Below are 22,798 nucleotides of genomic sequence, written 5' to 3' on the forward strand. Positions count from 1 at the left end.
CTGAGTTCAATCCTCAGCCAGAGAGCTAACCCATATGTGGAACAGCAGACCTGTCTCCCCTTAGCAGAGTATTTCAGTAGATCTGCTTGTTCTGTTCCCCACTGTGCCTCTGGTGAATCCTCTCTCCCTCACACCTCTGGCCTCCACCCCAGTTCTTCTACGCAAAAATTAAAAAAAAAAAAAAAGTAAAGGAATCAGGAATGAAATTATACTTACATACACAGGGTTGGATTGAATACACCTGGTAACTCTCACCTCCCAATCGTGGCTTTACACTGTACCATACCCCTAAAGGCTTTCTCCCCTCTCTTCCAGTTAAAGTTGTCCCATTTACAAGCACCTGCTCCAAAGTTGCCTCTTCCAAGCAGGATGAATTGCTCCCGTATATGACCAGCCCATCTTATTCTTGGGACAGGTACTTTTTCCCTATGTCTCACTCATTTTAGAATTTCCAGAATTCAGCCCAGGTTCTGCCTCACAGAAAAGGCTCCATAGAACCCAGGGTTCTGGGCCTCCTCAGGTTACGCCAACTTCTCAGGGTTGGCCCCAGGCATATTTAAATGAGTGCCTGGAATAGTAGGGCGCATGCCTTGAGTTCTCTGCCCAGCTCAGTTCCTGAATTTCCTCCATTAAGGAAATCAAGACCTCTGCGTGTGGGGTAAGGCTGGATGCCAAGGGCGGTGTTATATGTAGGGCACAATGACAAGGATGTCCCAAAAGCAGCTGATGGCAAGGAGCTGGATCTAGGCCTTAGCCCAAGTCCTGCACCTTCTCTCTCTGACAAGGGCCACTCAACCCACTGGTTAGGGAGAGTCAGGGCCCTTGTTGCAGCCTCTGTTCCGCCAAGGTTAGCTGCAATTTCAGGCCAAAGCTTGCCCTCTCAGGGCCTGGGTTTCCTTTATCAAAGGAAAAACCCTTTCCAGCTGCAACATGTTCTAAATGCTGACGCGAGATGCCGAGTAAGGTGTCATGTGCAGAGGACTAGGGCACAGGAGGACTTGAGGATCACATTATCACCTGTCCCACCCTCCTGCCCCTAACACACACACACACACATGCTGGCCCACTGCCAGAGAACAGAAAAGAAGTTTATTGAAAACTATATACAGGTGCACTAGCCCCTCCCTCACTCGGGCAGTGTCTAAGCCCCTGATGGGGGAGACTGGGCAAGGCCAGGGCATAGACTCCTTTGGGAAGCTTGGCAGTCATGGGTCTTCATCTGCAAATATACTATAAACGGCCTGTCAAGGGTGGGCAGGGCACAGAGAATGGACCCCCACCCTGACTTAGGCAAAGCCCAGTTAGAGGAACACTATTCTGAAACTTGGACCCAAGCGGCCGGCCAGCTGTCCGGAAGAGGTGGCTACTCCTCTCGCAGGAGGCCTTCCTGGACAGGGAGGCAATCAGCCTTCCTCCCACCAACCCCATGTGCCAGGCTCCCTAGGTTTTGTGGACGTGGGACAGGGCCATCGGCCACCCTCCCTCCCAACATTGCCTCAGAGCCAGGGGTTCCTGGAGCTCTCCCCAAGAAGACCGAGAGGTGAGTATTAAGGAGGTCATGGCTGAGGGCCCAGGACCCTCCTGGGCCAAGGGCCGGTTGCGGGGAGTCACGGAGTCCCACTGTAGGAATAGTCTGCTTTGTTGTGCATCACCAGCCGGTCGTCCACAAAGTAGAAGCTGTCAGACTGCGTCTCATACGGGTGACGGATCATCTCATTGACTGTAAGAAAGGCCCAGCCGATTGGGGCAAAGGTCAAGAGCCTGAGCCAGTTCACTGCAGGGGCTTCAAGACTAGGGGAAGGGGACAAGCTGAATAACCTCTGAGTTCCCCCAGTCTCTGTGCGCCTCAGTTTCCCAATAGGTGATACGGGATTGGTAGCCAGACATACAAGCGGCCCAGGGTGGAAAAAAAGGGGGTCAAGAACCACATGCAGGGGCCTCCCTGGTGGCGCAAGGGGCTAAGCAACGCACTATGAAGCAATCCACAGCCTCTGCAGCACGAGTTCGATCCCAGGCCAGCCAGGGAGCAACCCACATGGCGAGGCAGACCCTCTGTCTCTCCCGCTGCTCCCCTCAGCAGTGTACTTTAGTCAGTCTGCCTGTTCTGTTCCCCACTCTGTCTCTGGTAGATCCTCTCATCCCCTGCATCTCTGGTCTGTACCCCAGCTCTTGTATGCATAAATAAATCTTTAAAAAAAAAAAAAAAAAACCACACACACCCCCTCCCCCAACTTGGTCTCTACAAGTCCTCCCTTCATTCCCCCTTCCCATGAGGCCCACGCACTCAGCTCCTCAGAGAGAGGGGGGAAGTCGTAAATATGTTCGCAGGTATTCTTGCTGCTGGGGATGCAGAAGCCAAAGTGGAAGTCAAAGCTTTTGAGCAGCTGGTTGCGGAAGTAGTGCCTCTCAATCATGCGGAAGTTGTTGACAGGCTTGTCTCCCACTGTAAACTCCACCCTGATGGAAAGAAATGGGCAGGGTTGAGCTGGGCCTTGAAATCAGCCAGCCAGGCTCAAGACAGACCACCCCTAAGAGAGGCTCAGTAAGAACTTGGGAAGGGCTTTCCTCCCACCCTCACCCCCTCAGCCCTCGCCCAAGCCCAGTGACTCACGTGGCTCCCACCTGCCTCAGGCGGAGGAAGGCAGGCGTGAACTGGTAGCGGACAAAGCGCCCAGCATTGGGGTCCAGGTCCCGCCGGTTGATGGGCAACCGCTCTGCAATGCACCCCAGCTGGGCTCAGTGGGCTTCAGGCTGGGGCCCTTGCCCACCCAGGGCTGCACCCCAGGGTCCCCATCTGTTTGCATTTTTTAAGCCCCCCCAGGTGATTTTGATGCACACTGAGGATTCATAACATTAGCAGAATGGTCCCACCTGGGGGGTTCTAGGTCAGTGGGTCACCAATTTCAACTGAGTCCTGGGGCCTCTGGGGCTGCAGTTCCCAGAGAGGCCTGCAGAGGGCAGGCTGGCAGGGACAAAGGGCAGGACTGTCTTCCCAAGAAGTACAATCCCAGAGATCAATGGGAGGAAAAGGGGTCCAGCCCCAGGCATGCCCTTGGGAATGCTGGGGTCCAACTCCCAGCTCTGTTCTGACTCCTCTGTGGCGTGAGAAGTCCCGGTGCAGCCTGCTTCACAGCCCTCACCTACCTCTCTATTGCTGGCCCACCGGCCCGCTCACCTGAGGCTGGGGGCTTCTTGATTTCAAAAAGGACAGTGCCTGAATCCATGTCCCGAATCTTGAACCTGACGAAGTCGATCTTGTAGATATTCTCCTCGGGGGAGCACAGGTAATCTAGGGGAGAGAGGCAGATGAGCAAGAAAGGGGGCAGGTCCAGAAGCTCCTGTTGCCAGCGCAGCTTTTCTGGCACCCCAGACTAGGTGCTATTTTCTCTGATCCCTAAGGCCACTCTGCCTTCTAGAAAGGGTGAACTGAGCCCCTGTCCTTGGGGAGCCCCCACAGTGTAAGAGACAGAGAGCTCTGCCACTGAGATATAACTGGGGATAAACTGAGGAGCAGAGCAGAGGATGAGGCCACCTCCCCCACACTTTCCCATCCACCCTGAAGTTGAGTCAACAGACTCATGGTGAGGTTTTAGACAAATGGGTCTCTAATCTGACGGGGTGCCCCCAGCATGAGAGGGAAGACACAGTCCTGTTTGAGGGAAACCTCTTCTAAAGGGGGTGATATAGCTCTGCCTCAGGAGAGACAATTTTTCTCTAAAGGATACTGCCAGCCCAAAGCTGCCCCTGGTGCTATTATCTAGGTGGCCAGGCAAGGACTTGCCCTGACCTCAATAGTGCTGGGGCAAACAAACAACCCCTTCCCTGTTCCTCTTCACCCCCAACGCCTGCTCTCCCCATAAGCACCTGCTCTCCCCATAAGCGGCTTGTAGGAGCCTAGCTCCATTAAGCAGCTTAATCAAAGCTCTGCTGACTCAAGGCCAGAGCCTAGAATACTGGGGGGAAGGGGATCACCTTTACTTTCATCTCATTGATCTCCAAATGGGAGGAAGTTTTAGCAAACAAAGTGAAGCCCCTCAGAGGTCACCCATCTAGATCCTTGGCTATGAACCACCCTCAAAAAAGAAAGCACAGGCAAGGGGAAGCAGAGGGTGTGGTAGGTGCAGCAGGGGCGGTGCATGGGGGTAAGAGGAGTCCTCTGGTCCAGAAGAGGAACCAGGAATGGTGGTAGTCCCTGCCTGAGGAAGCTCAGGAATATCAGGGCCTGACCCAACTCTCCATGCTCTTGCAGGAGCAAGGGCAAAGTGTGTTCTGGGAGGCTCTGGTCACAAATAGGAAGAAGCAGAGAGGCATAGTGGGGGGGTCCGGTGCTATCTGCCTGCACCACAACACATCCTCCCCACTGAGGCCCGGAAATCACCCTCTGGCCCCTGAGCCACCTCCTATTCCTCTGAGGCAGGAAGAGGAAGTGAATGTAAAGCCACTCTCTTCCCCAATCGTTGGACAGCCCCCTCCAGGAAGCCCTCCTGGTAACCACTTGGTACCCTGAGGCCCAGATGGGACTACATTGAGCTTGGGGAGGGGTCTGAGCCCTGGTCTGCCCATCACAGCCCAAGGTGGGAAAATGAGAAGCGGCAGAGCCTCTACCTCACTCTGTATATACCTTATTTTCACTAAAAAACAAACACTAGTCCAAAGTATGAAAAGAAAGTGCAAGGCACAGAGAGAGGAGGAAGAGCTGGGAACAGGATCCTAGTTACCTAACTTCTTGTGACTTTGGTCTCTTTTAGCAAATTCAACCTGTCTCTCCATTCCCCCAATCTTCACCCCCTCTTCCCCACTCCTCGGGTCCTTAGGAGACTGAGGAATGGGGATGCCATGGCTCAGGACACCACAGCCACTCCATTCAGGTTCTGCCAAGGAAAGATGAGGCTTGGCACCAGGGTTAGGCCAGATAAGAGGCAGTGTGGCCAAGGGCTCAGGACAGACTGCTCTCCTCCCCTCCGCCACAAATAGCTTCCTGAGCTGGATTCAAGACCAGGTAATCCAGGAAGAACAAACTTCAGATCTGTGTGATTAGGGTCAGAAGGCCAGGGCCACGGACTGTCAGGGTGGAGGGCCCTGGAGTCCTGTTTTCAACTGCTACCGAGAAAAGGGCTCCCATGAAGCCCCTTCCTCCACTCATCCCCACAGATGCCTAAGGGCTGAGAATTCCCTCCAAATTAGGAGACTTATGGTGCATGTGCTGGAAACCTCCATCATTACAAAATAACCCCTAAACTGACTTAGGGCCTGGACAGGTCAGCCTGACCTCTAGAAACCTTATAAGGAAGTTCTGTTCCTGAGCTACCCTGAATCCTTAAATGCTACTGTTGCCAATTACAGCCCAGGTGCAACAATATTACTAATCCAGGCCCCCTCCCTCTACAGGCAAGGGAGCTCAGTGCTCTGGGGACCCAGCCAACAATGGCTGCTGCCTGGCTCTACTAAGAGGGAGAAGCTAGTCCCCTAGGGACCCAGATGCACAGGCCTAGACCTGCTACCATGGGCTCCTCCACCGCTGTCTGGAAGCCCTGAGTTCTGCTGTTCCTACAGTTCCAGAACTGAGGTCCACTCAGGCACCTGTCCCCACCCATGCAAAGGAGCCCCAAGAGTTGCTCTCACAGAGGGAGCCAGGGCAGGCTTGCTGATGAATGAGGCCTGTTCTTTGAGCCACCGCCTCTGCCATGAGGCTTCCTAGTCCTTGTTCCCTGCCTGTGGGGGCCCACCCCACCCCCCTGCCCTGAATGCCCAGTTGTCTGCCTCCAGGCAGGAGCCATAGCAGTCTTGCTTATGTGGGGCCCTCAGTACTACTGATAAAAAGAGTCCTATTTACAGAGCACGCACAGCATGCCAGGCTAGGCAAAATCAGAGCATTTACTTTCACAATATCCCTAAAAGTTCAGTGCCATTATCCCCATTTTACTGATGTACAAACTCAGAGAGGTAAAGTTACTTGCCCAAGGTCACACAGCCAATTATGTATCAAAAGTGGGACTCCAGCCCAGGCAGTCCCGCTCTGAATTTCCATGTGGAGACCAGGCCTCCCGCCTCCCCTCAAAAGGAAAGGCCCTGGTTGTCCAGCCTAGTCCAGCCTAAGGGGGACATTAATCCACCCCCCCCACCCAACGAGAGGGCCCAGGTCAATGCACTGACGTTTTCAGCTCAAGTCCTTCCAGGAGAGGAGGGAGGCCGGCTCCAGACTTCCAGGGAGCCCCAGGTGAGGGCATTAAGGTCAGGAAGACCTGAGGGTCTTAACATCACCTCAGTAACTCAGCCCCCACCTGGCCTCCAGGGTGGGGCTGAAGAGAGAGCACTCAGTCTCCCTCCTCATTACTACAGAAAAAGCCAGAAAAACTCCATGGTAAAGGGGTCACAGTGGCAGCTGCCGCCCCACCACCATGGGCAAGGGGAGGGACCCCTAAAAAAGGAGAGTGGGGAGGCCACAGATTCTCTGAAAGGAGGGGAGGGGCGAGCAGGCAGGTCCAGGGAAGGGAGTGCTCGGGGTCTGCAGGAAGAAAGGTTAGGGACGCCGGCGCGGGGGGAGCGGGTGGGGGAGGGGAAGCGGGGGGCAGGGCGGGAAGGGGGCGGGGGCCCGGGGCGCGGCGCCGGGGTCCCTCCCGCGCTCCCCGCCCGCGGCGCTCACCGCCGGTGATCCGCTGCAGCCCCAGCACGTCCTCCGGCCCGATCGGCTGCTTCCTCCGCAGCGGCCCCAGCTTGGGCCCCAGCTTGGGCCCCAGGCCTGCTTCGGGTTCCGACTCGGACCCGGATTCGGAATCCGCCCGCGGCTGCGGCTCCAACTTGGACTCCACGCTGGGCCCCGAGGTCCCCGGAGCGGGCTCCGCCCCCGACCCAGCCCCGCCGCCGCCCTTCTTCACCTTCATGGCCTCGCGGGGCCGCGGCTCGCCTGCTGCCGCCGCGGCTGCTGCGCCGGCTGGAGCCTGGGGAAGGGGGAGCGCCCGCAGCCCCGCCCCCGGCCCGGGCCCAGGTACCGCTCCGCCCAGGCCCCGCCCCCTGGGTGGGCCCGGCCGGCGGCCCGCCCACCCGCGCAGGCTGCGGCTCGCCGGCGGGGGGGGGGGGGGGGGGCTCGCGGTGGGCTCCAGCACTTGGTCGACGCGCACTCTAGGGAGGGCCTGGCTACTTTTCCTCCTAACCAGCTGTGCTCCAGCCACTCTCCTCTTCTCTGCACCCGTCCAGTGAGTTCACACCTCAGGGCCTTTGCCGGAGATGCTGCTCCCCCAGATGGCCTCTTGTCCTGGTGACAGCTCAAGCGACATCTGTTCCAAGACCCTCCTTCAACCCAATCTAAAGTGCTAAACCAGAGTCTCTACCTGATTTGCTTTCCTACTACATTATCTGAAATTAATTTGTACACTGACACCTCACCCAAAAGATCAGTTTGGGGTAAGCAGAGAGCCCGTCTTCTATCATACCCCGGCAGCTAGCCCAGTGTCTGCTGCAGCCCATGCTCAGTGTATTTTCTTTTTTTGAATTAAGTTAGTATCTGAGGGCTTACACTGGTACAAAAGATCCTCTCCCAGATGCCCTAAGAAAAAACAGAGGCTAACAGCCTTGTTGGGCAACCCAAGACATGCCGAGGGACAAGAGCTTGGGTGTCTACCTCCCAGTCAGGGAGGGAGAAAGGGCACGTGGTCACACGGAAGCAAGGTGGATCTGTGATGTGAGTCCAGGGGGATAGATTCTAGAAAACCATTACTACACATGAATGAAGGAAATGCTCATACTTCGCATCAGTCCATCTCATATTCAATCAGTTTATTGAGAACCCAGAATATGCCAAACACTTTCACAAGTTTGTCACATTTAATTCTCAAACCATATCATAAGGTGAGGTAATAGTAGTGCCATTTAACAAATGAAAAACTGAGGCCTAATAGCTTATTCAAAGCTCCCCAGATGGTAAATGCAGAAGCAAGGGTGCTGAGTTCAGGCATGACTGATGCCAAGTCATCGCACTGCCTCTGTGTAAGGATGATGGGAGCCCCTGCAACACACAGCAACAGGTCCAAAGCTGCCACTTTCTAGATTCTTGTGAGGCTATACCCAACAGCATCACCAGTCAGGAGGGAGGGGAATAAGGGAGAAGACCCAGAGGTGATCTGCACCTGGCCCTTCCATGACAGGAGTGCTCTCCCTAGGGCTTAGGGAATAGCATGGAATGGAACCAGCTCAGGTTTTCCCCCAATGCTCCCTCTCAGCGCAAGAGGACTGTGAGGAACAAGGCTGAAGCACAAGCTGCCCCTGTCCCCCAAGGGAGATAGGCAAGTATCTTCACATTCAAGCTGGATAAACAGCCCCAGAGGATGTGACTTTTGAGATGGTGTGTTGGGAATGGGATTTGAGCCAGAGAAATAGGAAGGGACAATACTAATTTTCAAGTGTGGGGGTTTGGTTGCTGGAGAAGGCAGGGCAGCTGGAGAGAGACCAGTCATTCATGACAGGCTCCACTTATGTGCCTCTCAGTCTAACACTTTCCACCTGGCTGGGAAGGAAGGTTTCCTATGAGACACTGTGCTGCTCAGTCTATCTTCTCAGGCTTCTTCCAGGACTTGCGGGTCTCCAAGAAGATCTTTACCAAAGACAGGAGGATGGGCACAGCCATAGGCAGGAAGAGCGGGATGTAGATGGCAAACTTTTGGTCATCAGGGAAATAGAGGAGGTGGAGGAGCGAGGGGTCAAAAAAGGCACGTTCTGAAGATGTCACCGCTTCCTGGCTGGCGACGAAGGCAGAGGCCAGGTGCCCAGCAGCCAGCTCCTCTGCTGCCTTCTGGACTGCAGCTACAGCCCTGTACACCTAGGAAGGGGGAAGGGATTATCACTAAGTCCGAGGCATTGGGGGTGGGAGGGCAGGTATGGGAGTGGGAGTACTGGGGCTCACTGTGTCTTCCATCGACCAGAGAGTCTGCCTGGAATTCACCAGGATACATGGAGGCCAGTATGAAAGGGACTATGGTGTATTTTCTCAGCGTTTGCTTAAAACCTCACACCCCCACCTACTGGGGAGCTGGCATTGCCTTCTAGAGGATGCCTGGAACTGAAAAAAGGAACCCCACACATACCTTGCTTCTCAATTGGCTCTGGAGGCACCGAACCCTAGGCCTTTCTGGCCACTCCAATCCTAGACCACATCCATCCCCTGCCCGCTTACCTCAGATGCCACATCATCCTTGATGACAATGTTGCTGATCTTGCCCAGAAGCTGGGCCAGGGAAGTGAGAGTGGTGGTGGCTGTGGCCAAGTTCTCCACTGACCGAGCCCAGAGCAAACGGTCCAGCTCCCAGGTCATTAGCCCTTCACTCTGAGGCCCTGATAACAGGCATTTTGGAGGCACCTGGGGCTGAGCAATCCCAAAGAGCAGCCTGTAGGAACAGTGAAGGAAGGTCAAGGAAGCTGAGACCAGAAAGTGGGAGAAGATGGCTAAGATTCCTGGAGTAATTAAAAGTGATTATCAGTCTAATCCAGAAACATGGGGGCTGCAGTAAGTGTTTTGGGGTACTGGGGGATGAGCAGTAACACTAAGCAACCCTAAAACCCAAGCCCAACATTTTCACTTTTACATATTTCTATACTGGACTTCTAAGACCTTGTTTGAAAAGGTTTCCATGGCTAACTATTTCTAATAACACAATTTAGTTTAATCCTCTTACCCTGCCTACTCTGGACAAATGGGGCCACTGAGAGTTAAGGGATGATCCAGTACTCCCTCTGACAGGGCATGCATGCTGTGCCTCGCTAATCCTGCACCCACGGCAAGACACCGCCAATCAATCAGTATCCTCTTTCCTGATGACCCCAGACAGCGGGAGAATCCTCAACATTGGTCTGCAGGCAGTCACTATCAACAGATCAGTCAGCTTAAGAATTAATAGTTAGGGCCTCCCTGGTGGTGCAAGGGGTTAAACACCGCACTATGAAGCAATCCACAGCCTCTGCAGCACAAGTTTGATTCCTGGCACTCCAGGGAGCAACCCACATGTCACAGCAGACCTCTCCTGATTCGCCCACTGCTCCCCTCAGCAGCGTACTTCGGTCAATCTGCCTGTTCTGTTCCCCACTCTGTCTCTGGTGAATCCACTCACTCCCTGCATCTCTGGCCCTGGGGCCCTGGACACAGTCAAGGTTGGTAAGATTTCATTTCAGTCAGCTCAGGAGATTGTGGTCAGACCCAGGACCTCACCGCAACTGAGCCAGGAACACTTCCATCACCCGCACCATGTCCACCTCGACTCTCACTGGCAGCTCTGAGGCATTGTAGGCTTTGGGGTCCACATTGTACACCTGCGAGGGGATAGGAGATTGTCACATCACACCAGGACTGTGCACAGCTCTCCCCTAGACACCCAGAGGCCATGAGCAAAAAGGAAGATGTAGTCTGTGCTCTTCAGAAATTATAAACCTGATGGTACAGCTAATATTTTTGATCCCTGCTATTAGCTTTAAATAAATTTTCTCTATTATCCCCTCAAAGCCCTATGAAAGAGATATTTTTATTCTATTTTAGAGTTCTGACCCATGAGAAACTCCTTAACAGAGGAGATGTCTAACAGAGGAGATGAAGTCCCCAACCTTGCAAAACTCCCACAAAAAGGGTTAAAACCTATGACGCACACAGACTGAGCTCTCAGCATGTGCAAATTGCTACATGCAAAAGGGTCAAATTATAGAAGACACTGGCAGAAATCAGATGCTGTGGGGCTATGAGGTACGAGCTACAAAACCCTCACCTCCTCGGTGCCAGTCACTCCCATAAGCTGGCCCATAGTAGACACCAGAGGACAATCTCAGGGAGCATCTGTCTCTCCCCAAAACCTCTGGGATCTGCAGAGTGTGACCATTACCATAATGCCACCCCAGCGGGGACTGTGGAAGGCGTTGGTGGCCACTGGAGCTCCATCCTTGTCCTGAATATACAGTGGGGTGTGGGCAAGCTCAGGTACATAGAGCAGAAAGTTGAGCACAGGGTAAAGGGAGGCAGCACTGGATCCTGTGGTACGAAGAGAAGGGGAGTCAGAACACCAAAACATGTTGGATCTAGATCTTCCAGAACAGCCTCTAACTTGCTGGTCACTAACTCTGGGTCTCAGGTTCCCCAGCTGATAATCACTAGGATGTCCTCCAGCCCTAGGTTTCTATGGTAAAGAACCTCTAAATATTCTTCCAAAGATTTAGTACAGTCCTTATCCCCCAAATGCCCCTGAAATCTCCCCTCCCCTCAGTCCCTCTTGACTAAGATAGCTTTTCTCTGCCACCACCACACTGTACTCATACTACTATAACTAGTTTTATACACAGGTATACATCTGACCTCATGCCAGTTCCCTGCTTCATATCTTTCAATGGCTGGCCATTCATACCAAGTTAAAGTTCAGACTCCTTTGTGATCTGGCACCTGCCTGCCTTGCCCACCTCATCTTTGGTAACTCCCTCACAACTCAGTCACACTAAACTTCTCTGAACCTGGGTCTCCCTGATGGCACAAGGGGTTAAGCACCGCACTATGAAGCAAACCACAGCCACTGCAGCACGAGTTCAATCCCCGGCCGACCTGGGAGCAACCCATGTGGTGCAGCAGACCTCTCCTGTCTCACCCTCAGCAGTGTATTTCAGTCAGTCTGCCTGTTCTGTTCCCCACTCTGTCTCTGGCGAGTCCTCTTATGCCCTAAATCTCTGGCCTGTACCCCAGCTCTTGTATGCATAAATAAATAATCTTTAAAAATACAAATAAAAAAAATAAGCTTCTCTGAGCCTCTTGAATGTCCACGCACTCTTACTCTTCTATATTGAGATTCATAGTTCCCTTGCCAGAAATGCCCTCCTATATGTCTGAACTCAGCACTGCCCCCAAAACAGTCCCCTGGCCAATGTCTGCTGAATGAACAAATGAAAAGGAATTTGCAAAGGCCTCTTGAGTCCTCACTAGCCTGAAATTCCACAATCAGTAATATATTCACTTTGGTTTGCCTGCATGACAGCTCTCGGTCACATCTACTCTTCCTAGTTTCCACCCCGCAAGTGAAAACCTAGAATCCTAGCATCAAGGTTCCTCAGCAGAATTGTCAATTTTTAAATCCTATCTTCATGTACTTTTGTCGTTGTCTTCCCCACATATGTGACCACATCTTTCCTGGGTAGCTTTTAGGGAGGGAGACACAGCCTATCCATTTCTAAAAAGTGCTGGGAAACATGTTTAAGCATTTTTAAAGCATCGGGAACATGATGACATGGAGATGCAAATGTCAACAGAATATCACGAAAAGGAAGCCTACATGCCCTGCACTCCTTTAACACCCTCAGGCCAACTCAGCCTAAGAACCATCACTACATACAACCCGCCTCCTAGGCCAGGATGAAGCTGCAGGTCCTTCCCCTGGCCTCCTCAGGAGCTCACCCAGCCGGGACTCCACTGGGTTGATGACATGGGGAAGACTGTGTGCGGCCAAGAAGTAGCTGGAGGAAGTAGGGTCAAAGCGAGGGTTTACCCCCAACACTGCATAGTAAAGGATCTGCAAAGAGGGAGATTATTTTATTGGTTTATATCCCACATTGTCCCAGAAAAGATTTAAGGTGCATTTTAAGGACCTAATTTAGGTGCAATTAGGACAGGGAAAAATATAAGATACAAAATCAGGGCCGAGACAAAATAGGTAGAGGGGAACAAATACAGATGTCAAGGGTAAAGTTCAATATACTAAATACATGCTTTGAAAGCCACATAGTTTACCAAGCTTTTACACAGCCTAAACAAAGAACAGCAGAATTCAGCAACCAAAAGATCAAATCTAGCCAATTATTCAGAAGTAATTACTCCCACTCCCAAGACCTGACAAAAATTTCTCCCACGTTTTCCCTAAAAGGACACTGTGTGATACAGAAAGCTGCATTCTTCACATCTTCGTTGTTACTACATTAGTCTATTTCAGGGTTTTTTGTTTTCTAAAATAAATTCCTTTAAGGATAGCACAACGAGCAAGCATTTCTAGAGGAAGTTATCAGGAAGTTAGTTTAACAAGCACTGATGAAACTCCCTGAAGTAGACACCAAAGAGGGAAACTAGATGCAAGAACCATAGACACACACAGGAAGTGCCTCGCAAATCAGCAACTCTGAGAGCTGGAAGAACAGACTATGCTTGTGAACACTAAATACAGGCAGGCTCTGAAGAGGGTGCAGCCAGAGGATTCCTCAGCTCATCCCTGTCTCACCTGAGAGTCCACAGAGATGTTGCCCGCAACACTGAGCGCATCCAGGAAGGGCTGCACGTAACGCTGGACAGCCCCCTCGATGTCCCAGTGGACGTCGTGGGACTTCGGGTCTGGGTTGAGCAAACTGAAGGTGATCTCATAGCCTGTAAGACAGAAGTCTGGGAAGTCAGAGGCTTCTTTGGACTAAAGAAGAGGGGAGGCCTGTTCCCATGGCTGAGTTGAACTTATTTCTTCTTGCCATCATGGAAGCAAAGAGAGGATAAAATTAGGAGGAACATTGAGTGCTTTAAAAAAAAACTTGAGACCAGAGAAGAAAGGGGTAAAGAGTTTACATGCAGGTTCCCCTCTGCCCCTGAATTCATTTCCCTCTCCCTTCCCACGGCAGAGCCCACACACCCTACCCAGGCTGGACTTGAGAGGCCGCCTCTTATCAGCACTCCACTTGTCTTCTGGAAGGTGGTCCGCCAGGGCTGCAGCAAGCACATCCTCAGTCAAAGACATGGCCTGGGCTACTTGGATTATGCGGCGGCCAATGATGTTAAAGGCTTCCCGGTGCACAATCCCCCGCACCACCGCAGTCCTCTTGGGCCCAATGTAGCTCAACATATCCTGTGAGGGGCAAGCAAGGGACAGAGTGCCCATGGCTCAGGGAAGAAAACAGAAAAGCACTCGGGCTCCTGTCTGAGACTCAGGCCTTTGGCCACTGACCAACAGGCCTGCATGTCTCTTTAGATTCATAGTTAACTCCCAATTGCATTTCTGAGCTTGTATTGAGAGTTTCAGCCACTGCAGCACGAGTTCGATCCCCAGGCAGGGAGCTACCCACATGGCGCAGCAGACCTCTCCTGTCTTGCCTGCTGCTCCCCTCAGCAGTGTATTTCAGTCAGTCTGAATCCTCTCACCCCCTCCACCCCGCACCTCTGGCCTACACCCCAGTTCTTGTATGCATAAATAAATAAATCTTAAAAAAAAAAGAAGTCCCTTCTCTTTCCCAGTAGACAGAGATATCCAGAGAATATCTAAATCTTCACTAGTTGAAAAGATGGCATGCTGAGCAAGAAAAGCAGAGTAAACAACAACTGGAAAGTCTGACATAAGTAAATGGCACATGGCTAAGAAGCAAACACAAGAATGTTCACAGCAGTATTATTTCCAGTAGTAAAAACTGTAGACAATCCAAATGCCTGTCAGCAACAGACTGGGTAAAATGTGATATGTTTGTACAACCAAACATTCAACAGAATTTAAAATTAGCACATTTGATTCAATGTATGATCGTAATGAGTCATTCAAACATAAATGATAAATAAAACAAAAGCTGCAGAACATGTGCTATACTGTACCATTTATATAAAGTTCAAAATATGTAAAATTAAGTATATTGTTTATGGAGATACAACATATGTATCTCTATACAAATCCAAAGAAAAGTAAAAAAATATCATCATTCAAAATGTGGTCACTTTGGCTGACAGGGAATGACATGTATTCATGAAGATGCACAGTATTCCAACTCTGTTGCTATTTTTGTAGTTTGCAACCCAGGGTGAATACATGAATGTTCATTAAAATGTTCTTTCATCTTTTCATAATAATTAAATCTCTCGGGGGCCTCCCCGGTGGCGCAGCGGTTGAGCGCTGGGTTGCGAAGCTGCCCACAGCCTCTGCAGCGCCGGTTCGATCCCCGGCTGCTCCCCGGCCACCGGAGGAGGGTCCCACATGGCGAGCAGACCTCGCCTGCCGCCCGCTGCTCCCCTCAGCAGTGTACTTCGGTCCTTCTGCCTGCTCTGCTCCCCGCTCTGGCTCTGGTGAATTCTCTCACCCTCCCGCGCTTCTGACTCTACCCAGTGCTTGTATAAATAAATAAATAAATCTTTAAAAAAAAAAAATTAAATCTCTCGGGCCTCCCCTGGCGGTTGAGCGTAGCACTGTGAAGCTGTCCACAGACTCTGCAGCGCCAGTTCGATCCCGGCCGGCCAGCGAGGGCCCCCATGGCGCGGCAGACCTCTCCTGTCTCGCCCGTGGCTCCCCTCAGCAGTGTATTTCATCAGTCTGCCTGTTCTGCTCCCCACTCTGTCTCTGGTGAATCCTTTCACCCTCCCACAAATCTGGCTTGTACCCCAGTTCTTGTATAAATAAATATATCATAAAAAAAATAATTAAATCTTTCATTATAAATTTTAAAAGAAAATGGTACTTGGTACTGAGCCTTTTTATCATAAAGTAAAAAGGTCAAGAAATCACCTGACTACCATCACAACTCATTCAAACCAGCTTCTTTCTTTTAATCCTGATTTTATTCCACTTTAAATGGTCACTGGAGCTTTAACTGTGTACAAGTCTTGGAATTAGAAAGTTCGAGTCAGTGAGTAAATTCCTATATGCTGGAGAATTTTCTACAGCAAATGGAAGAAATGGACTGCACAGCTGCAAGAAAGTGACCTAGGAGAGGAACAGCTGGACAATGCAAGGTCACAGCCCATCTTCTGCTCAGCCTACCTGGGGGAGAAGTGAAGAGTGCTCAGAGATCACGTACACAGTCAGGGAGCCCGCTGCTTGTTCCTGTGGCTCAGCTAACGTGGATTCTGCCTCTAGGGACAAGAGCAGGTGGTATACCAGGAGTGAAATATCAGTCTTCTCCTCGAGGGTCCCCTCCATATACCTGACAGTGGCCCAGGCTGAAATACAAGATATTTCTTTCCCAGCTTACCCAGAGACTTTGGAGTTAAGCTATGGAAACTATGCACTTAGAGAACAGAAGGGGAAAAGCGGCTTCATGTTCAAATGATATGATCACCCCTTCTGGTACCTTGCACACTGCCCAATGACAGGGCTTTCTCCTCACGGTCCAAAGCTCTCCGATAGGCCTTCTGGAAACGGCATTTGATTTTCATTTTGTCTGAGAAGGGAAGAAGCATAATGGGAAAAGTAAGAGTCAGATCTCAGCCAACATTCCCAGCCCTCACACTAACAATATCCAGTGACTGAGGAGAGCAAGAGAAGAGAAAGACCAGGAGGCCACAACCGATTCTAATGATTTCTGCAAGGATCATGTTAAACACCCAACATCCCGTCTCTTCCACCTGCCTAGCTCTTGCCTTTGACTATGCAATCACTACCTTCAGCCTGAAGGACCTCCCATGGAGAAGTCTACCATAATATTCATGACAGTAATAGATGAAAGGAAAAAAGTTGTATGATCATTTTAATAGCTGACCCCAAAATTAAATCCAATGAACAATCTTGGTAAGAACAAAACATACACAGTAAATATAGTTCCATCAAAGTGAGTAAGAAGACAAAGATCCCTACCCTCTATTCAGTTAGCATTGTTCTTTCTCACATTCCTGACCAATATAATAAGAAAAATAAACATAATTTTATTTGAAAATTAAATAAAACATAATTTATTTGAAAAAGATTAAATGGCCACTTCTGGGGGGGCCTCCCTGGTGGCACAGGGGTTAAGTCTCAGCACTATGAAGCTATCACCAGCCACTGTGGCATGAGTTTGATCCCTGGCCAGGGAACTGGGGTACAGGCCAGAGGTGCGGGGGTGGGAGGGTGAGAGGATTCACCAAAGACAGAGTGGAGAGCAGAACAGGTGGATCTACTGCAATACACTGCTGAGGGGAGCAGCGGGTGAGACAGGAGAGGTCTGCTGCACCATGTAAGTTAGATCCCTGGGCAGCCGGCAATCAAACTTATGCTGTGCTGCAGTGGCTGGTGATAGCTTAATAGTGCTGTGACTTAACCCCTTGCGCTACCAGGGAGGCCCTGCATAAATTTTTTATAAATAAATAAATAAATGGCCTCTTTGGAAGTAGTATAATTATTTAAAAAAAAAAAAAAACCTAAGAGGACCAACTGAAAAACTATTAGAATAGTAACAGTTCAGCAGCACTTCCACTGCCCACCTGTGCCTATGCACCAACTGTGCCTTTTCACCAACTCTCTCCCTCTGCAGGGCAGCAGCCTTCCTGCCTGCCCATGACCTACACCATGCCAGGGCTTCTCTTTACTGACCTCCCTCAGCAGAGACCGCTCTCCTCAAGGCCACCCGCCTGCAACCATGCAGGCCTCTATCAGCAAACCTGTCTCTTTCGGGGCAGCTCTTCCTGCCCACCTGTGTCTATGCAAGTGTCTTTTACTATCCTATCCCTTTTCTAATAAACCTGCTCTTTAAATATCAAAAAAAAAAAAAAAAAGAATAGTAACAGTTCAGTGAAATGACTAGATGTGAGAATAAAACAGCAACAGCTTTCTAATAAATACCAGCAACATCTGATAGAAAAGCAATCATTTTTCAAAATCGCAATGATAGGAATAAATGCACAAGACTATAAAAAAATAAAAAACAAGGACTTTACTTCAGGACATAAAAGATCGGAAGAATATGGGAAAAGCATGCAAACTCCTAGATGGAAAAACTAGTCTATGGATGTTCATTCTCCCCAAGTTAACCTATACACGTAAGGCATTCCCAAAGAAATAGTTTGCTCCCCTAGAATATGACAAACTGAACCTAAAATTTTATCAGGAAAGGGCCTCCCCCGGTGGCGCAGCAGTTGAGCTGCCTGCAGCCTCTGCAACGCCGGTTCAATCCCCATCATTCTGCCTGCTCTGCTCCCTGCTCTGGCTCTGGTGAATGCTCTCACCTTCCCGCGCTTCTGACTGTATCCAGTGCTTCTATAAATAAATAAATAACTCTTAAAAAAAAATTTTATTGGGAAAATTCAAGAATTCCAGGTCATATAATACAGAAGAAATAATAGATTTAAAAAACCACAGTTGCTGGCCTTCCCGGTAGCACAGTGGGTTGAGTGCAGCACTGCAAAGCTGTCCTCAGCCTCTGCAGCGCGGGTTCGATTCCCGGCCAGCAGGGGAAAAACCCACATGGCGCAGCAGACCTCTCCTGTCTTGCCCACTCTCCCCTCAGAAGTGTTTTTGGTCATCTGCCTGTTCTGCTTCCCACTCTGTCTCTGGTGAATCCTCTCACCTTCCCTCATCTCTGGTCTGTACCCCAGTTATTGTATAAATAAATCTTTAAAAAAAAAAAAAAATCACAACTGCTGGGCCTCCCTGGTGGCACAGCGGTTGAGCGCTGGGTTGCAAGGATGCCCGCAGCCTCTGCAGCGCCGGTTCGATCCCCGGCTGCTCCCTGGCCACCCAAGGAGGGTCCCACATGGCGCGCAGACCTCTCCTGCCGCCCGCTGCTCCCCTCAGCATTGTGCTTCAGTCCTTCTGCCTGCTCTGCTCCCCGCTCTGGCTCTGGTGAATTCGCTCGCCCTCCCACACTTCTGACGTACCCAGTGCTTGTATAAATGAATAAATAAATCTTTTAGGAAAAAAAAAAAAAAAAACACCATCAAGGATGCAAACCAGTGGCACTCCAACAACAATTAAAAAAAAAAATCACAACTGCTAATAAAACGAATTCCAGCACCAACGGATGCTAAAGCCATCAGGTGAAAGGTTAACGAGGAACTTTAAAATACAGAAATCAAGCTGACAATACATGAACTCACTAAATCATCTTTGCATCATCCAAAATGGGAAAATCGGCCATTATGACACGCTTCATGAAATAGCACAATAGGAAGTACACCACACCAATTTTAAAATATTCTTGCCTAAAAAATCAAACATACTAGATCTAAATACCAGTTTATAAGAAATATGGAAACTAGAGGGCCTCCCCAGTGGCGCAGTGGGTTGAGCACAGTACAGCACTGTGAAGCTGTCTCCAGTCTCTGCAGCACGGGTTCAATACCCGGCCGGCCAGGAAGAGACCCACATGGCACAGCAGACCTCTCCTGTCTCGCCCGCTGCTCCCCTCAGCAATGTATTTCAGTCAGTCTGCCTGTTCTGTTCCCCACTCTGTCTGAGCTGAATCCTCTCAAACCACACCCTCACCCCGCACCTCTGGCCTGTACCCCAGTTCTTGGATAAATAAAATAATTTCTTAAAAAAAAAAAAAAATTATGGGCTTCCCCGGTGGCGCAGCAGTTGAGCGCTGGGTTGCGAAGCTGCCTGCAACCTCTGCAGCGCCAGTTCGATCTCCAGCTGCTCCCTGGCCACCAGAGGAGGGTCCCACATGGTGCGCAGACCTCTCCTGCCGCCCGCTGCTCCCCTCAGCAGTGTATTTCGGTCCTTCTGCCTGCTCTGCTCCCCGCTCTGGTTCTGGTGAATTCTCTCAGCCTCCCCCGCTTCTGACTGTACCCGGTGCTTGTATAAATAAATAAATAAATCTTAAAAAAAAAAAATTATGGTGGGGGCCTCCATGGTGGCTCAAGGGGTTAAGACACAACCTATGAAGCTATCCGCAGACACTGCAGCACGAGTTCCATCCCTGGCCAGGGAGCAACACACATGACGCAGCAGACCTCTCCTGACTTGCCCGCTGCTCCCCTCAGCAGTGTACTTCAGTCAATCTGCCTGTTCTGTTCCCCACTCTGTCTCTGGTGAATTCTCTCACCCACCACACCTCTGGCCTGTACCCCAGTTCTTGTATGCATAAATAAATAATTTTTTTTTAAAAAAATATGGTAACTAGAAAAATAAGTTATATGAAACAAGGAAGAAGTGACCTGCCAGATCCAGAACGCAAGATGTTCTATAAAACAAATGACCTGGTTTCTCCAACTAATCAATAGTATATGCAAAGAAGTACTGGGGGTCTGGAGCAGGGAGCAGCTAATATATAATAAAAGAATTAGATGACATTAAGGAATTACTGCTAACTTGGCTAGGTGTACTAATGGTGGTTCAGTTTTTTAAAAAAAAAAAACCCTTCCATGGCTTCCCTTTTTATCTAGAATAAAAGCTGTCTGTGATCTGGCCCCTTGTACAGCTCTGGTTCTCTTTATTTCCTCTTAATCTCTCCCTTCTTCAGCTCATTCCAGCCACAATGGTATTCTTGCTGGTCTTCAGAGGCACCACACCCGTTCCCACCTCAGAACCTTATACTTGCCTTTCCCTCTGCCAAAAAAGTTTTTCTCCCAAATAGCTACACAAAAGACTCCCTCCCCTCTTTCAGGTCTTTACCCAATGCCCTATCTTCAATTGTCTTCTTTGGCCACCCTATGTAAAACTGCAATGATAACACCAACCCCCAAGAAAACCTCCTTAACGTCCCTGCCCTACTCTATGTTTGAGCCTTTCACCATCCAACATACACTTTTACTTGTCTGTCTTTTTTTAATTGTCTGTTCTTTTTCGGTCTGCTTTGTTCACTGCTGTATCTAACATAGGCGCTCAATAAATATTTGTTGAATAAACGTACAGCCCTAGCACTCTTCCTATTTAACAGATAAGAAAACCAAGTTCAGAGAGCTTACCAACCTCATCCAAATTCACACAAATAAGTGGCAGAAACAAGGCTTTCCTCCAGCTGAGTTCAGATTTCATACTTTCGATAGGCCCCTCCACTGTACTGCATATTATCTTATGGAATACTGTATCACTAAAAATGAGCAGTAGTACACCACAAACTGAGAACACAGCTGCAAACTAACATAGGAGTTACAATGCAATTTTTGTTTTGGGGATGTGTTTGAGAAACCAGACATATTTGTGTACACATTAAGTTAAACCATATAAAATGGTACGGTTGTTTTTAATGTCTTGACCAAGGTTAAAGAGCTGGAACATACTTGGCACACAGATACTTCACGGTCTACACTCAGTCTACAACTCCATTCACACCCAACCTTTCACTTCACATGGTGGGAGGAAACAAGTGTTCACAGAGTCCCTGATATGCAGATTCACCTCTCCATGCTTTATGCAGGAGGCAGTATTGTTTGCTGATGAAAGTCTGATCACTGGGATCAGTCAAACCTGGATTTAAAATCCAATCCCACCTCTTACTAGGTAACTGTGATCTAGGAAAAATCACACTCTAAGTTTGTTTTTTCATTTATAAAATGGAGCTCATAATGACCAGATTAAATGAGACAACACACCGAAAGTGTCTCACCTACTTTCAGGCATACAAAGAGCAACAATAACAGCTTCCGTGATTTAGGTGTCTTTCTCTCTTACCTACCTATGGATTTCTTGAAATCATTAGCATTTTCTAATTCATTCCCAAATCGTTCCTAGTACCTAAGAACAGTACCTAACACTTAGTAAAGTGGGTTTTTTTTCTAACCAAACACATGTTCATTCGGAGAAGTCTTTTAATAAGTTTTTAACTACCTTATGGGGCATCCACGCTGTTCCTCCCCAATCCATCTCTGGACAGAGCTGACACCAGAAAGGGAGCCCTGATGACCTAGGAACTCACATTTCAGCGGGATCTCTCTCTCATGCACAACGGTGAAGGGCAGCTTCTCCTGGTCGTCCAGGGGCAATGATTCCCGGGTAAAGACGACAGTGACAGGCACCGTGAGCCGGAGCTTCGGGAAGAAGCATCAGGACCATGAGTTGAGTCTTCAGCCTTGCCGGTGGGCTGCCCACGACCTTCCCCCACCGAGGTCTCACCTGCAGAGCATTCAGCCCGCTGATCTCGGAGTAAGGCAGCGGGGCTCGGTAGGTCTCCGTGGTCTTCCACCAGAGCGGCAGCCCCAGCACGATGGCCACCGCAGCGAAGAAGAGGGCGGAGCGCTTGCCTCGGACCACCTCTGGGGGGACCAGAGGATCGACTCAGGCTCGGGAAAGGAGGTTCGGGTGCCGGCCCCACCCCCGACGCGGAGGAGCCTGGGCAACCCGCACAGTCCGCCCGCATTCGTAGGGATCCCCGCGCCAGGAGCCCGGCCCAAATCTGCAGGGATTCCGTCAGAAATGACCCCCGACTCTCAGTCCGCGGGACCTCTGACACACCACAGTCCCCGCCCTCTCGTACCTCCCCAGCAATTCGCGAAACGCAGGCCCCCGACCCAATCCCCACTCACCTAGGTCGGTAGAGGTGGCCGCGGCGGCGGCCATACTTGCTTCCGGCTGTATGGGGGCGGGGCTTGGGAAGCTTCCTCCAATCGTAAGCCACCGCGGCGATCGGGACCAATGAGGAGCAGCTCTCTGGACCGGCAGGCGGAAGCAGGCCGGCGCGGGTGGGCGGAGCCCGCGTCAAAACAAGCGGCGAGTTTGAAAGGTTACTAGGGCCCCAAGGGGCGGTCGAGGGTGGCGCGGTTTCGACCCGTATAGGAGATTAGATTAATCTCCCGCTTCCTAGTCCACACTTCTAGTCCCAGAGATTAGGACCGCAAACTCTGCAGTTGTTAAATACTAGCTGGGTAACCATAGGCAGCTCTAAGTTTCAGTGTTCCTCACTAAAATGAGGATTCATGTATAGAATCTGGCGCACGGAAAGCGCTCAAATGTCAGCCATCAAGGTCGTTGCTTATCATCGCTATCATAGAGCTCCTCTTCTGAATAGCCTCTCCTCAATCCTCAGACTTGGAGATTGCCAGTTAGTAGTAACTTTTAGCAGGTTTGACTCATTCGGTATTTTTATATTCATTTGAATTCGTTGCTTATAAAAGCCTGGGTACTTCACTTAAAATTCTTGAAAATTCATAAACACAGACTCTGGATTTTTTTTTTTTTAAAGATTTATTTATTTATTTATTTATTTA

The 22,798-nt window shown here is 50.1% G+C and overlaps 2 protein-coding genes across 2 annotated transcripts; both read right to left on the reverse strand.

The window, feature by feature from the left end:
• Positions 1 to 1,038: 1,038 nt before the first annotated feature.
• UNC119 (unc-119 lipid binding chaperone) lies at positions 1,039 to 6,917 on the reverse strand. The gene is made up of 5 exons (XM_037494130.2): positions 6,644 to 6,917; positions 3,176 to 3,289; positions 2,612 to 2,714; positions 2,285 to 2,457; positions 1,039 to 1,720 (listed from the first exon to the last, which is right to left on the reverse strand). Exons 1-5 carry the CDS (start codon positions 6,879 to 6,881, stop codon positions 1,608 to 1,610), a joined length of 741 nt encoding a protein of 246 aa, XP_037350027.1. The 5' UTR covers positions 6,882 to 6,917; the 3' UTR covers positions 1,039 to 1,607.
• An 823-nt stretch (positions 6,918 to 7,740) lies between these two features.
• PIGS (phosphatidylinositol glycan anchor biosynthesis class S) lies at positions 7,741 to 22,164 on the reverse strand. The gene is made up of 12 exons (XM_037493792.2): positions 22,118 to 22,164; positions 21,708 to 21,847; positions 21,511 to 21,622; positions 16,030 to 16,119; positions 15,720 to 15,811; positions 13,622 to 13,829; positions 13,221 to 13,363; positions 12,407 to 12,521; positions 10,857 to 11,002; positions 10,196 to 10,296; positions 9,167 to 9,377; positions 7,741 to 8,812 (listed from the first exon to the last, which is right to left on the reverse strand). Exons 1-12 carry the CDS (start codon positions 22,149 to 22,151, stop codon positions 8,537 to 8,539), a joined length of 1,668 nt encoding a protein of 555 aa, XP_037349689.1. The 5' UTR covers positions 22,152 to 22,164; the 3' UTR covers positions 7,741 to 8,536.
• Positions 22,165 to 22,798: the final 634 nt, after the last annotated feature.

Source organism: Talpa occidentalis, unplaced genomic scaffold, assembly GCF_014898055.3.
Source record: "Talpa occidentalis isolate TD23 unplaced genomic scaffold, MPIMG_talOcc4v2.1 talOcc4.7, whole genome shotgun sequence".
Classification (NCBI taxonomy): domain Eukaryota; kingdom Metazoa; phylum Chordata; class Mammalia; order Eulipotyphla; family Talpidae; genus Talpa; species Talpa occidentalis.